Source organism: Solea solea, chromosome 9, assembly GCF_958295425.1.
Source record: "Solea solea chromosome 9, fSolSol10.1, whole genome shotgun sequence".
NCBI classification, from domain to species: Eukaryota; Metazoa; Chordata; class Actinopteri; order Pleuronectiformes; family Soleidae; genus Solea; species Solea solea.
The window spans coordinates 15,211,844-15,227,372 of NC_081142.1; the positions used below are offsets into that span (position 1 = coordinate 15,211,844).

Genomic DNA, 15,529 nt, shown 5'->3' on the forward strand with positions numbered 1-15,529 from the left:
CAGGCCTCTCAAATTCAAATGACCTGGGGGCCATTGAGTGTCTAGTTTGGTCAGTGGGGGGCGGGTCTAGAGGAAAAAAAAAGGTCCACATTTTTGAGAAAAAGACATCGAAATAATAATCTTTATGATGATATTTCACATAGTTTCAAAATAAAAGTGTTTTTATGATATGGAACTATAAATAGTTTACAATATAAACATATTTGTAATGCAGGATGAATCTTTTAATAAAAAAAAACAACTTACAGGAACAAATTGATTTTGGGGCCAATTTGGGGGCCGCGTGTGGCCCACGGGCCACGAGTTTGACAATCACTGAGAGCATAAAGTGACCACATCTCTCCAGGATCTCCAGTGTACCACATTCACAACACTCTGAAACTAGGATTTTTCTTTTGTTTAGTTATAAAAAATAAATTATAAAAAGGAACATTAACCTGCTTTAACAGTGAAATTAAAACATAAGATTCTGACATTTGTTTGTGCATATTCTCATTTGAATAGTCAGTCACAGATTTGCACAAATATTGGAAACACGCAGAGAATTTTCTTCACTACATTTCAGGTGTTGAACGGTCAGACATAACACCTTTGTGTTCTCTTGGTGCTGTGACTGATGTTGTCTGATGTTTGTACAGAAACACAGATCTGAACACAGCTGCCTTTGGTCATGAGTTATAAACCCTGTGAAACCGCACAGAGTGGTCACTATCTCACACCGCAGTGGAGTGATAACTGCTCTGCGTGTAGTGTAGCTCCTGGCAGAGTTATGACCCCTGAGGTCAGGGGTCAGGAGTCAGGAGTCTGACCTCTAACCGTGTCATCCTCCCCTGCTTCAGATGGCTACTGAGGCTGTTGACCCGCATGTTCCTCTCTCCACACATCGAGTCTGTAACATGATTTGACTTCAATCACACATATTCCTCAGACAAAAGCAGGTCATTTGAAGTCGTTTTAACTCAAATTTAACTGAGAAAGAAAACACCTGGCACTTCTTGTTAGTGCGTGTGTTGTCTTTTGTTCTTTTCATGTTATTGTGTGTGTACACGGCGTGGCAGTGGATCAGTGATAGAGCGGCTTTCATCTGGAAGGCAGTGGGGTCTATTTCCCCAGGCTCTGCTAGTTTGCTGCAACAAGCAGCTTTGAGTGATCATCAAGACGAGAACAGTATTGTATATAAATATACAGACCATTTATTGACCTAAGAGTCTTTACGTTTCCATAAAAAACGACAAAATGCCATTGTTCAGTAATTAAAGCTAGAGAAGTGAGGGCTTTCTGGTTATTCAGAAAATATTGTGATATTGTTGTTGTTGTTTTTGCTGCTCCTTTTTGCACCAACAGAAACATGCAATTATCAATACGTATAGTGACAAAAAAATTCAGCTAGCAAATTTGACTATTCGGACACACCCACAGTATTTCTCACAAACAGTTTTTTTAGAATAAAAGATGCCTCATCTAGTTTTTCTAATAAGAATAAAACTCTGATGTGAAAATTAAACCTAATTAAAGAATATTGGTCATATTTGGGATAAGCAAAAATGGCTGAACATAGTAACATTCATCTGAAACTTGTGTAAAATTGTGTTTACAGCTTTTTTTACAAAATGTAGACAGGGGCAAGTGCAGTGACTCCATGTTTGCGCCGGTGAGTGACGAGGACTAGTGTGTAGTGTGTATTAATAGCCAGTGTCTGATCTTCGGTGAAGACTACAGGCCAACATGTGCTGGTCTCAGAAAATAAGTTAAGTTTAGGTCTTGGCCGCAGGTTGAGCCCAGGAATAGTTTCAGTTCTCATGAGCTCTGTTGAACGACAGCTACATTAGACAGAGTGTGAGACACCGCTGCCTCTGACCACAGTGACACTGACACACCGTTTTCAAGGTTATATATATATATATATATATACGACTGCTCCCTCTGACCACTAAAAAAAACAACGCAGAAAAACAGGTCACATTTCAGTCAAAAGACAACTAAGGGTAGTCTAATAATCTGTGTCCACTTCCAAACCAATCAGTTAAGCATGTACAGTATGTTCGCCCTGCCCATTAACGAGCACATCGTCATCGTCTTCATCAGCTGCATCTTCTCCTGCTCTCATCATCCACAGTTATGACTGACTCAGCAGTTCTCCATTCATCATTTCACCAAGTGTTGCGTTTTTAAAGCAGAGCTGTTTTAAGCAATCCAATTCAATCCGATCTGTACATCGCATAAATACATAAAACATGATAAGACAGGATATGAAATAATGTAAACTAAAAGCATTAAAACACAAAAACAAAGTCAATAAACAATGCAATGACATATTGAATCTAATCATTATTTATTAAATATTATGAAAGAATACTGTATACATGTGCAACATTCTGATGTTAATAAAATGTGGGGTTTCCCCCAAATAGATCTGATTCTATATCACTTCCGCCGAATTCAATTTAAAGACGTTTTATTTTCTTTAGTCAAGTCAACTTCATTTCCAGAGCACATTTAAAAACAACCAGTGTTGACCACAGTTATATAGGAACTGCCCCTCCCTATACATTTGAATAAACAAGACACACATCACGCAGCTTATGCAACAAGGCTAAAAGCAGATGTACTCCCTTGAAAGTGTCTCCACTCCGAGTCAACTTATTATAGTAACCACGTGTAGATGGACATCCTATAGCCACAAGTGGTTGCCCTCTGATGCAGCACTGGAACAAACTGTCTTCACCAAAGTTCTGCCTGATCGTCAGTGTTCCCAATCTGACTTTCTTGGGAAACCCACTTATACAACGTGTGGGAACACAAGAAACACATGTTGCCCAAACTAGCTCACATGGCGGGATTAAAACAGCTCAATAATAAAAACCAACAGGAACACAGAGTACATTACTCAACTTGACAACCTAGAAATAAAAAAGACATTAAAAGGCCAGATTAAGATGACAGGTCCTGAGTTTCCAGCAGAGTTGCTGAGCTACCTCGTACTCTCTAGATCATCTTACACTTGTAAGGAATGTGGCTCCAAATTGTTCCTGGTGACGGAAAGCACATGACGAAGCGCAAAAAGAAAAAGTTGAGCCAGTCTGAGTCAGAGGAAAGATGAGAGGAGGACAGAGAGGGAGGGAGGTGAGGAGGGGTATATAGCCCAGAGAGTCAGCCTAAACTGGTTCAGACCGGTTCCAGGCCTCTTACCCTTCTCCTCCTCCTCCTCTTGTCTTAGAAATCTCTCCCAGATTTTTTTGTATCTTCTGTTTTTCTTCCTCCCTTATTTCCTCCTCGGTTCTTTACCCCTTTTTCTCACTTCCTGTCCTCCCTTTTTCCCTTTTACCAATACATAGCAGCAAACCTAAACCACAGCACATCTACATAAGGAAAGAGTTCATGCATGGTTAGACTGACGTTTGAATGTCTAAAGACTTTTTTTTCATTGGCAGGTCTGTTTCTGACGGACAATCATGGAAAGGTCATGTGTCTCAGAGGCTTGGCAGTTGGACCGGGATTGAAATAGAAAAAGCAGAGACAGTCAAAAAGTGTTTTGCATGAGTAAAAAAAAAAATCTCCCACAGGAGTCTCCTGACAGAAGGATTATGTGCTGCTGTACAGTAAGTGTGATCATTTTGTAATATTATGGTAATGACATCTTAATTCTAATGCACTTTTCATTGCGATAAATACAATGGTAATGATGTGCTAATATGGAGATGAAATTACGTAAAATACAGGTAATAACTCGATAAAAAGAGAATTTCTCATCATATCATAAAGGAAATTCTTCCTCCCTTATGCCCCAAATAGATTTTGACTTTTGACTAAGCTATTACAAAATGATCATACTTTTACCAAGTTACCAAGTGTCCATCAAATATATATAGGTGAACTTAAGTTTAAATAAAACACTCTCTAGATGATTAGAGACGATGGCGGTGAGGACCAAACACTCTGACGTGAGGCGCGTCTGACGTCTCAGCAGAGATGGACGACGTTGCGGACCCTCTCTTCTCCACTGAGCTGCAGCGTTTGTCACTCTGAGGAGGCCGCAGATGTGAACAGCGTTTGAATGAACGTTGTTTTCCTCTCCGGGGCTGACAGCCAAGAGGATTAGAGACGGTGAGCAGTGAGATCTATTCATATTTCAATTCAATTCAATTTATTTGTATAGCGCCAAATCATAACATGTATTATCTCAAGGCACTGTCCATAGACAACATCAAGGAGTGCAGAGAAAACCAATGAGCAAGCACTAGGCATCAGTGGAGAGAGAAAAACTCCCTTTTAACAGGAAGACATCTCTGACAGAACCAGACTCAGATGTGCAGACATCTGCCTCGACGGGTTGGGGTGAAAGAAAAAAAAGGGGACAGAGAAGAGGAGATCCAACACGATCCACTAACAAGTCAGCGGAGATGAATGTCTGAAGCAGAGATGTTCATATATGTCTTCAGTGCAGCATGTCCACGCACCACCATTCATTCACCTTTGCTCCATTCAAAAGACGGAAGAAATGGAAGCTTCCCTTCGACCAGTGACCAACCTTTTCTTACCCTGCTCTATCTTTGGCTCTCCCCATAATATTCTTAACTACTCTCAGAAAAGACATTCAATCTAAATGTTGTTTGTGAAAGTTATTTCCGGGATCCGGTGCCAAGGTCCCAGGAACATACAAGCAGCTCTGGTGACGGCGAGACATTTGATAGCTTCACGTACTAATTAAAGGCTTGTTTACTGTCTATGTGAAGCACAGAGGGCAGAATCACATGTTGACCAGACACTGACACGGCGTCTGATAATCTCACTGAACTCACAGCTTCAGGTGAATGTGGCACCACAAATGCAGACTTTTTGATCTGTAAAAACAATACAGAGAATATCAACACGGATCAACACTAAATCATCCAGTCCAACATGAACGGGTGGCCAACATCGAAAATATTGACTATACTGACACTGGTGTTTGTCTGTCTGCCACCCCACAACTCAAGAGTGTTGAAACATAAATAAATAACATTACAATTGAACTTTTATTCCCCCAATTGCCTTTCAATATGATCGTGTGCTAATTACAGACATGAGGAAACATAAAAATGAAAGCAAATAGAAGCGACAAGTAAAAAAAAACTACTTTCTATGAGGTGACAGACTTCCTGTGCCTGTCCTCTACCTGCAGCGACAAAAACATCAGAGTCATACGTTCAAGATTCTTTCATCTCTAACGTAATCTAAAGTTTAGCCACAAATCAAACCTAAGATTTAACCAACATGAAACACATCACTGTCACTGCAGCAAAACATATACACAAAGATTTTGTTTCCCTCTATGCTGACAGAATCATCACAATAACCTGTCACTTCATAAACTGATCTGTGAAAATCAGATTTCCACAATGTTTGATTTCTTGTGCCAATCTTAGCTGACACAGGGCGATAGGCGGGATACACCCTGGACAGTTCACCAGTCCATCACGGGGACACAACCACTCAACCATTCACAACACATTCTCACTCTCAATGCAAAATGCGTTGAGAGTATCAAAAAAGTGTCAAATATATATATATATATATATATATACTGTATATATATATATATATATATGTATAAACATACATATATATATTTCTATATATAGATATATATATGTATATAAATAATTGTATGTGGTTAAATGTATCATGGTCTGCTTGACAAAAGGGTGTATTTTCCCAGTCACATCTGGCATTTTAAAGTGTTTTTAAAGTGTTGCATTCTTGATGGTACAGCTCATCCTATTATTGACTGGCCTGAGGGATTTCTGTGTCTTTCAAATGTGCAGGAAACGATGAATAACAATCATTTCTACTAACTGAGCATTGTTTATTTTTATTTTATCCTGCAATTCACTTTTGCTAATCGTTTCCTCATCTGTTTTGTCCAACGTTTAGCATCATCATTTTGTGTGAGATTATTTGTATTTGTAGTAACTTTTACTTTTACTCCACTACATTTTCCTCTAACTATCATTGTTACTCCTTACTACCAAATAAAATCAGAAGAAGAAGAAGAGTTGGTAAAGGTCTGTATTTGTATAGAGCTTTTCTAGTCTTGATGAGCTGCTTTACACGACAGTTTTGACATTCACACACTTCAACATGGGGTTAAGTGTCTTGCTCAAGGACACATACAAACTAGCAGAGCCAGGAATTGAACCCACAGCCTTCCATTTGAAAGACAACTCACCCTACCGCTACCATGGCTCACTCCTAACTCTTCACTTTTTTACTTCAAAAAGTAAATTTTATATAAGAAAACTATATTTGATACTTAAGTACAGTAAATTAAAGTACTTAAGAAGTATCATAAAAAGTGAATTCAGCTTCTACCAAAGTTACTCAAAGATACGTGTACTTTTACTCAAGTATCCCTTTCAGGCACTTTATACAAGACTGGCAGTGGGAGGACCAGTGAGAGAGAGATGAGCCAAGCACATGTGTCATCCAGAGTGGATAGATACGGGTGTTGATGGGGTTTGCCCGTAACAGAGTGCTGTGTCACACAGATACATAGTCAACATAGCTCCATGTTTACACGTCGTCTCTTCCCCTCCACCCACCTGCAGCTCCCCACTCCACAGAAATCAGCTGGAGCTGCTGAGTCAGACCTCAAGCTGCACAAACCTCCGAAACTCGCAATCCCAGGTGATAAAGAGGAGCTGCTGCAGGTGTTATTTCCTCTTACATTAATAATGATATAATTAATCACTGAAGATTAAGTGGACGACTGGGCTCCACCCACCTCTGCACTGTAGGTTATGGGGGAGAAGCTCATGTATTGTTTTTACTTAAATCATGTGTGTGAAACTCTTGTTGTTCCCTTCCTCTGAATGCACATCATTGCCGTGTGTATATTTATAAGACTGATCATTTACTACAGCTGCAAAAGAAGGAGATAGTCATATTTAACCAAACATAATAAAAAAAACATCCATCATCAGATTATTGAGGCAGTCTTGTGTAAAGTACCTTAAAGGGATACTTGAAGTTGAAGTCACTTTTTAATAATATTACTAGGCTAAGTAAAAGTCTTAAAGTTTATGACACTTACTGTAGTTAAGTATCAAAAGTTATTTTCTGATATAAAATGTACTTCAGTTTTAGAAGTAAAAGTATTGAGTCATGGTAGCTGAGTGTAGGGCGAGTTGTCTTGCAACTGGAAGGTTGTGGGTTCAATGTGTCCTTGAGCAAGACACTTTAACCCCATGTGAAAGATGTGTCAAGACTAGAAAAGCTCTATATAAATACAGACCATTACCAACTCTTCTTCTTCTGATTTTATTTGGTAGAAACGAGTAACAAAAGACAGTTAGATGTAGTGAAATGTAGTGGAGCAAAAGTAAAGGTTGCTAGAAATAGAAATAACAAAGTAAAGTACAGATGCGTGAATTTGTGACTAAAGTACAGTAACACAATATTTGTACGTCGTTACATTACAACACTGTGTCGAGGCAAAGCATTTCTTAAATCCTCGCCACAGCCGGTGGATAAAAAATAATTATCGTGTAGTGAAATGTGGTTTTTAGGTGCACATTATTTATAGATACATGGGTTTGGGTTTGAGGGAGTTCAGGGAAAACACAGTCCATCCATCTACAGAGTCACCGTGTATATATAGTGTCTGCTGTCAAACAAGCCAAGTTACACTCAATTTTAATGACACGCAGTCATCACCTCAAGGCTACGATGCTTCTATTCCATAACAGCGGGTTACTGATCTACCTCATACCTCTGTCTTCATTTTAGCCGAGGAGACATTATCGTTACTCATGCAGCTAAAGCCTTGCATGGCCACAAGGCCACAAGGATACTGAGCTTTACCTCGATGGTGTTGTTGTTGTTGTTCTTTTATTATGTCTCTTCAGTTGCAGGCTGTTAAAGGTCACATATTGATGTATACAATATTACAATATACAATATAACTTTGCAGCAGCGTGGTTGCAAAATGTCCTGTGATACGTGCAATAACTGCTCAGTGTTTTTTAAAAACGGATATGTCTTGTGTTTCTTATCCAAACAACGTCAAAGTTGCCACTGCACACACTGGTCACCTCAGGAAATCACCTGCCAAGTTTTGTGATTAACTGTCAGACAGACGTTGCTTGCATTTATAGACTGATACTGAAATACAGAGATACTGAAAACTACAGTATATGCAGTGTTACATTGTTTATGCACAAACACATCCACATTCACAGCTGAACTGGACTTTACTTGGAGTGTTTCCTTTGATCTTATTAGACAGACAAAGAGAAAGCAGTGAACAGTGTCTGTGTTTTTATTTATTACTGCAACCTCAGCTCCTGCACTTTAAATGTCATGCTAACATTATACATTGTTACATTACTGTTTTGGTCAAAACTGTTGTTTGGAACCAGTGTCCTATATCTATTTTTTAAACGGTTAAATAAAGATTAAATAAAAAAAATTAATAAACTGTCCCATTGTCTGTTTTATTATATAAGACAGCTGTTTAATTCCTGAGCAGCTCACTCCATGTAAACAAACCCTAAACTCAATTCTAACCCTAACCCTAAAACCAGGTCTTAACCCCCTAAAAGCCCTTTAAGGGTGTGAGGACCAGCCAAAATGTCCTCACTCTCTATGGTTTATACACTCTTTGGTCCTCACAAAGCAACAAATACATGAAAACTCACACACACACACACACACACACACACATCACCACTTTCAATAATACTACTAATAATATTCAGCTAAAAAACAAACATTCTCAGAAGATTAAAAGCTACTAAACGATGTTGGTGATTGTGTATCAGACATGTTTCCCTCTACTGTGGGAGGATGCTTTGCATATCAGGCTAAAGGGCATCCCTGTCCAGGGAAAAGTGCAGCGGTGATATGTGATGTGTGTTGACCTCTGCTGTCACACAGGTGAACAACCAACACAATTTCAACTCAAGACTACACCGCCATCTAGTGGATACAATGAGTAGAAGCAGTAAAAGGCATGGAAATGTGTTTCTGCATGTTATGATTACTTATTCACAGAAACAGAAAGATTAACAAACTCGTAACTACTTAATTATCAAAAGACTCTTTAAGTAAAAATGCTTGCTTAAGTCTACAATATCTTTACATATTCACCACTTTATCTGAACCAAAACATTTAAAAGGTAGGGCTGGACATCCTGGAAAAACTGTACATTTTGAATTCAAAGGTCCAAGCCGCTTTCCTCAGACTTGATTGTCACACATGGATTCAAGAGCACTGTGCAGCATCTGTGCAGCATCGATAACTTTCGTTTCTTTCCGGTGACGCTCGGTTTTTGGGATGCTACCGAAGAGGAGGGGGACGACGCCAGAGACGTTTAACCTGCATGTCTATTTGCATTAATGCTCTTAACACACACACATAGGACACGCCTCCTTTCATTTCATATTAATATGAAACAAACAGACTACACTGACTCCCAGTGACATTTTGTTTGTTGACTTTGTTTTAATCTTTCTGTGACACTTTAGGTTTCACTTTCTTTTCCTCAGAAAAGGGCAGTTACTGTGTCTTCCACAGTGTTGTTCGTCTACATACACCAACACGGGCTACAATCGAAGCGGCTAGAGATAAGTAAAAGTAATGTTTTGTCTTTTTCATCAATAATTTACTACTTACTACTATTTACTACTAATTGCATACGTTAGAGGATTAGGATTTCTCAGAATTCTGACTTTAATCTCAGAAATCATTCCATGGTCTGGACCCACTGTGATTATGTTTTTTTGTTAATCTCAGAATTAATTCTGAGATTAATTCTGACTTTATTCTCAGAATTCTGATAAAGTCAGAATTCTGAGATCAAAGTCAGAATTCTGAGAATAAAGTCAGATTTCTGAGATTAAAATCAGAATTCTTAGAATAAAGTCAGAATTATGAGATTAAAGTCAGAATTATGAGATTAAAGTCAGAATTATGAGATTAAAATCATAACTCTGAGTTTAAAGTCAGAACTCAAATATTGTTTTCCTCTGTTACCCTAATCCTCTTCCGTACTCATAAAAAATAAGGATACTTAAATACAAATTTTAGATTGGCATTTACTTTACTATTTATTTAGGTTTCTTAGAACCTTTTTTTGCCAAGTGCCACCCGAGAAAATATGGAACTCTTGATGTAACTCCATTATCACCAACGTTAGAATAGAGGGGTGTGAAGAGGAGGCAGATTTATGCATTTTGTTCATCGTCCTCCTCTTCCTCACATTATACTTCACACACTGGTATAGATTAAGATGGAGCAAGACATAAGGTGACCCTATTTTTGATTTATCTATTATATATTTTTTTTTTGTTATTTGTTCCTCAGCTCCACTCCAGTCACATAACCTGGTATATAGAGTTACAGTCCTCTGTCCTCCACATTATAAAATGCATAAGTGGCTGTTTCTATAACCTACTGGAAGCCAATGTTATGTTTCACGATCATTCACAGTAACTGCTATTAAAAGTTTCACAAAACATTATAGGTGATTTTGGGCACAATTGGGTTTACAAGGTACCATTTTATAATTTTAAAGTATAAAGACAACCTCATTGGCTGCTACTTGTGTTTTATCTGTCTATCTGTAATGCCTTCCTGTGATCTATGTTTCCTGCAGCATCATTCCTCAGATGTCATTTGGTGGTTTCGCCTTTGCTTCCAAGCGCCTAACTGATGTCAGTGCAGCATTCACACCTCCGGTGGTCAAAGATGCTCCAGAAACATCTACTTTAGGTTTTCCACGTAAGCTACAATTCCTTACCTAGACCGCCCTCCTTACAGTGTCTTACTACTACTGTTTCTTTTGGATGCTTCATAAAACAAAAGTCTAGTTATTGGCAACAATGTCAAAACACTTTACAGCTGTGTACTGATGTACCAAATCAGGGGCCTTAAACTCAATGACCTTGGGGCCAATGAGTGTCCAGGCTGGTCATGTGAAAAAAGAAATTTAGACTAAAATCACAATATGTCACAATATTCCATCACAACAATGAAATAACAATTTTCACACTATTATTCACAGAATTTCTAAGTCAAAGTGTTTTTTCACAATTAAAATATATTTATGATGCAAATAGAAATCAAAAATGAAATAATAACATATGAACAACTGTGATAGAAACACTAAACATGCTCACACACACTCAAACACACAGCTAACGATCATATTTAGTATTATATTTTGTCTATAATCTAGTTTTAGGTGGAGGAGGGCATGGGCCAGTTCTCATTATAACTTGATATTAAAGGGCAGGCCACATCAAATCGAGTGGGGGGGGGCCAAGTTTAAAACCTCTGCCTAAATTATTAAAGTGATTTTCAATGTGGTTGTTTTGTTTTTGTTCTAATAAACTCATTCATATCTGGATGGGACATCACAGTGCGTTTGACACTGAACTGGATAAATACATAAACACATATTCAAAGCTACATTTTAACAGCTGTAAGTGAGCGTGACACTTTTTTTTAAGGAAGAGAAATACAGCAAAGACTGAACGTTTGACGACTGGCTTTGTTCAACAGTTGGGTCGAAGGTCAACGATCAAGTGAAAAAGCAGGTGATCTCTACAAAAGCGTGAGTAAAGTTGTGATATTTCATAAAACAATCTCCAATCTAGTTCATGGAGGAGTAATAGCTTTATTTATCACTACATTGTATTACTTCTAGGAGATTATGGTTGTCTGTTTGTGAGCAGCGTCACTCAAAAAGGAAACGATTTTGAAGTCGAAGATGTGATTATATCTATGCTGTTCACATGGACGTGGATCTGGATTCATATTTGGGAAAGGAAAACAAAAACAAAAAACAGTTAAAGTGCAAAATATAGAAGATATACAGTATATGATGACTTTGTCACCTCACAGAAAAATGTGTTACTCAGCACCTTGCCAAAGGAGCTGAACCAGTTGATCTGTTATTTATACATAAATTCTTATATAAATTCTGCAAATGAACAACTAGAACAAGGAAACGCGTTAATTTTGTAAAACTGAAATGCTATAATAGCGTTTTCTTTTACAGTCTCTATGTACAAATAAAAATTATCTATATCGCCGAGCAAATAACACACAACGACCAGCTACGTGTCTATAGACTTACCTCACAAAGTCCAGACAGGACTGAGGCAGAAAAAGGCTCCGCTGTTGTGTATGTCTCCGCAACACTGTCAATCAAAAACTGGCTCCGCCTTTCAGACAGTTCCTCCAGTCATCATGCAGAAGCCCAGCGTCCGTGCCCCGCCCGCTGCTCCATTGACTCCCAGAGAAGCTGAGCTTCCGTGACGTTTTTGCCGCATTGGTCTAATCACCATCGAGCTCACTGCAGTGAAAAAGCCCATTCTGTGTCGTCACATAGAGAACAGTTGGAGCTGAGCTTCAAGTGGTTTTAATGCGGAGGCTGCTACGGGTATACGGAAATCACGTAAGATGATCCATCATCCGTGATAAACAGCTGATTCTGAACAAACTAGTGACACATTCTAGCGCACGTTTAGTATTGAAATGTAAATACAACACATTTTAGAGGAAGCTGAGCTTCCCTTGTTGTCTTTGAGGAATCACTGCTGATCTGAACACACAGAGATACTCTTTAGTGCAGACCAAAGCAGCTGCAGTTTCTGTGGGCTCCTATTATGGAATCAGTAGCGCGTTATGCTGCCAGTTTACAAGAAAATCATTTGCATGTAGGTGTTTGCTTTTTCTATTGTTTTCCTCTAATACTTGTGTTTTACTTATCAGTTCTGGCAATCTTGGATCTGGGGAAGAAATGGACGTTTCAACAAAGCAAATGACGAACGGATCTTTCAGTTTCGGTGACAGTTAGAGGCCATGTTTTTTTGGCACTTTTCCATAGAATCAGAAAAAATCTTTTACATTTTGATAGTCACTTTTCAGCAGATGTAAAAGTTTGCGTTCAAAATGAAATCTAATCTACTGTTAAACTCTCTCTTTAGGAACACCTTCCTTGGAATCTCCATGGAGAGATGTGGAGTGGACAGAGGCGTGAGTACAGCTGTAACATTCAATTAAGCCAAGTTTGAAACTATTTTAAATCAATGTTGGGCTGAAGTCTCCCGTTGAACGGGTGTCTGTGTGTTTCTCAGAACTTCATTCAATTGTTTTTAAAGCTTGGGGCTTTGAGTGTGAACACAATGGAATTGGCAACTTCCAATTTTATGTTTTACGGATCATTGATTTAGATCATTTATGTAAAGTGACCAGGTAAGTTTAGCTTAATTGGGTTTAGTCATTTTTTCATGAGTTTAAATTCATGAGAAATCGATTGTTTGATGAACTATGATTACAGACGACTGTCAACCAAGATTTTCTGAGGTGACTACAGCCCTGTACATTTACACTATACGAGTCCTGCTGATACATTTTGTCTTGCACAATCAATAAGTGAGAATTTTAAATTCCAACCCATAGACGAAGGAGCAGCCTGATGAAGACCGTCAGCTCCCACAGACCGAGCTGTAATGAGGTGACTGAGACCAGGGTTCTCCTCCTGGGCCCAGTTGGTTCTGGAAAGTCCAGTTTCATCAGCTCAGTCCAGTCGGTCTTCAATGGAAGGGTCACCAACCGGGCCATGGTTGGCTCCTCCCCAAACAGCTTCACTAAAAAGGTTAAAGAGAAACAGCAACATGTAAAACAACTGAGAGAAATCACAAAAGCTTCATGTTGATGTTGAAAGCTAGAGACTTTTCACACACACGGAGTTGCGACCAACTCTAGCTGTCCTTGCCTGGTTACCTGTGAGATTTAGAATTGATTGTATGATTTTACTGCTTGTTTACTGCCTATATTTATGATCTTTTGAAGCCATATGAGCCTGATCGCTGCCAGAGATTCTCCAGCAGGGCTGGACTAACTGTTCTGAAAGCTAGAGTTGTCTTTCAGAGTTTTCGCTCCCATTACCTTTAGTGTTTTTTTTGTGTCAGCTGCAGTCTTTCAACATTCGTGGTCAGAAGGGAGAAGATGCCCCCAGACTGGTGCTGTGTGATATTATGGGGCTGAGTGAACAAGAGATGACCGGACTGACCCTCCATGACATCCTGTCCGTCATTAAAGGTCATGTACCTGAAGGACACAAGGTACAGCAAGGCCATATGCTCATTTGCAATGACATCTCGATCTGGTTTATCTCCTCATTTTTCAGACACACAATCTCTCATTATTGGTCTCCCCTAGTTCAGCCCAGATCAGCCAGTGAGACCCGAGACAGAGGGCTATGTGAAGTGGCCTGGACTAAAAGACAAAATCCATTGTGTGGCCTTTGTGGTGGATGCCTCTAAAATCCTCAAATACCCTAAAGGCACCAGCACCATCTTCCAGCAGCTCAGAGAACACATCAGTGACCTGGGTGAGTAAAAAATTAATTCAATTTGGTAATTTCATTCTCATCTTATCTTATCTTCAGATTCTATTGCAGATGTTGTTTGTTAGATTAAGCTCTGGCCCAAACTGCAGAGACAGTGATAATAGTTAGTAAATTGTCAGTCATTTAAACTGGTTTATTCTGATTTGTCAATAATGTTGTCAGTTTTGTTTGTGGTGTATTTCTCGATAATGTAATGCCTCGTGTGTTTCTGTCAGGTGTTCACCAGGTGGCTCTGCTGACCCACATAGACCAACTTTCTCTAGACACTGCCAAAGACATCACCCATGTTTACAGGAGCAGCATAATCCGAGACATGGTAGGTTTAAACAGACCATACGCAGTTCATCTTCTGTAAATGTCCTATAGAAAATGTGCTCTTCATAGTGTTTGTGGTTGTAGATGAGTAAAGCCGGAGAGCTGCTGGGTATGTCCACGTCCTACATCGTCCCCGTGAAGAACTACGCCTCAGAGCTGGACGTGGACGTGAACATGGATGTGCTTCTTCTCAGTGCCGTCGACCACATCATGCAGTATGCCGATCTGTATTTCCAGGACCACACAGGGAAGGTTGAGAAAGACACTTTTGAGGACATGGCCTGAGCAGAACAGTTCATCTACAAATGAGCTTATTGATGATGAGTGTACTTTTTGAACATCACAATATAACTACTTTCCGTTAATCATTAAAAAATGTATTTTGAACGCAAAAACTGCATTTTGTATATATAGTTTGTTTATTCAAAGACAACCACACACACAAAATAGATGTGTCTCCCGGCTTGCATTAACTGTATAACCTCATAAATGAGACCCAACAGGAAGGAAGAATCAGCTGAAGGAACCCAAACAGACACCAATACACTGAGGAGCGATAATAAGCCAGTAATGCTGATCCCTGAAGAGACAATTCATTCAATTCATTTATTTACTTACTTATCAACAAAATAAACAAATGAATAAATTGCTTTGAACGTGAAAAAATATAATACATGGGAGGAGGCAGTAAAATACCAAAAAAAAGCACATAAACGACAGTAATTCAAAGAATACTGATTCGAAAAGAGAGAAGACACCAATAATAACAAGCACACATGCTTTACTCAAAGAAACTGAAGGCTACAACTGTT

At 38.9% G+C, this 15,529-nt stretch overlaps 1 protein-coding gene across 3 annotated transcripts; it reads left to right on the forward strand.

Annotated features, from left to right (window-relative positions):
• The first annotated feature begins 9,300 nt into the window (after window positions 1–9,300).
• LOC131465199 (interferon-induced protein 44-like) lies at window positions 9,301–15,103 on the forward strand. Of its 3 annotated transcripts, none has more exons than XM_058637625.1 (10): window positions 9,301–9,616; window positions 10,638–10,762; window positions 11,546–11,597; window positions 12,761–12,834; window positions 12,976–13,024; window positions 13,451–13,646; window positions 13,969–14,115; window positions 14,213–14,384; window positions 14,618–14,718; window positions 14,802–15,103. In XM_058637625.1, the coding sequence occupies exons 2-10, from the start codon at window positions 10,651–10,653 to the stop codon at window positions 15,000–15,002; spliced, it is 1,104 nt and encodes a 367-aa protein (XP_058493608.1). In that variant the 5' UTR covers window positions 9,301–9,616; window positions 10,638–10,650; the 3' UTR covers window positions 15,003–15,103. The 3 variants fall into 3 exon arrangements, with proteins under 3 accessions (XP_058493608.1, XP_058493607.1, XP_058493609.1); XM_058637624.1 differs by having other exon boundaries at window positions 9,303–9,616; window positions 13,963–14,115; XM_058637626.1 differs by lacking the exon at window positions 9,301–9,616 and having other exon boundaries at window positions 10,678–10,762; window positions 11,546–11,580; window positions 13,963–14,115.
• Window positions 15,104–15,529: the final 426 nt, after the last annotated feature.

Excerpts from the sequence above, each read along its gene's own strand:
- LOC131465199 (XM_058637624.1), top strand. The coding sequence starts at position 10,651 with ATGTCATTTGGTGGTTTCGCCTTTGCTTCCAAGCGCCTAACTGATGTC. Across the intron at positions 10,763-11,545 it reads ATCTACTTTAGGTTTTCCAC|TTGGGTCGAAGGTCAACGAT; the intron begins GTAAGCTACAAT and ends TTTGTTCAACAG. Across the intron at positions 14,116-14,212 it reads ATGTACCTGAAGGACACAAG|TTCAGCCCAGATCAGCCAGT; the intron begins GTACAGCAAGGC and ends GGTCTCCCCTAG.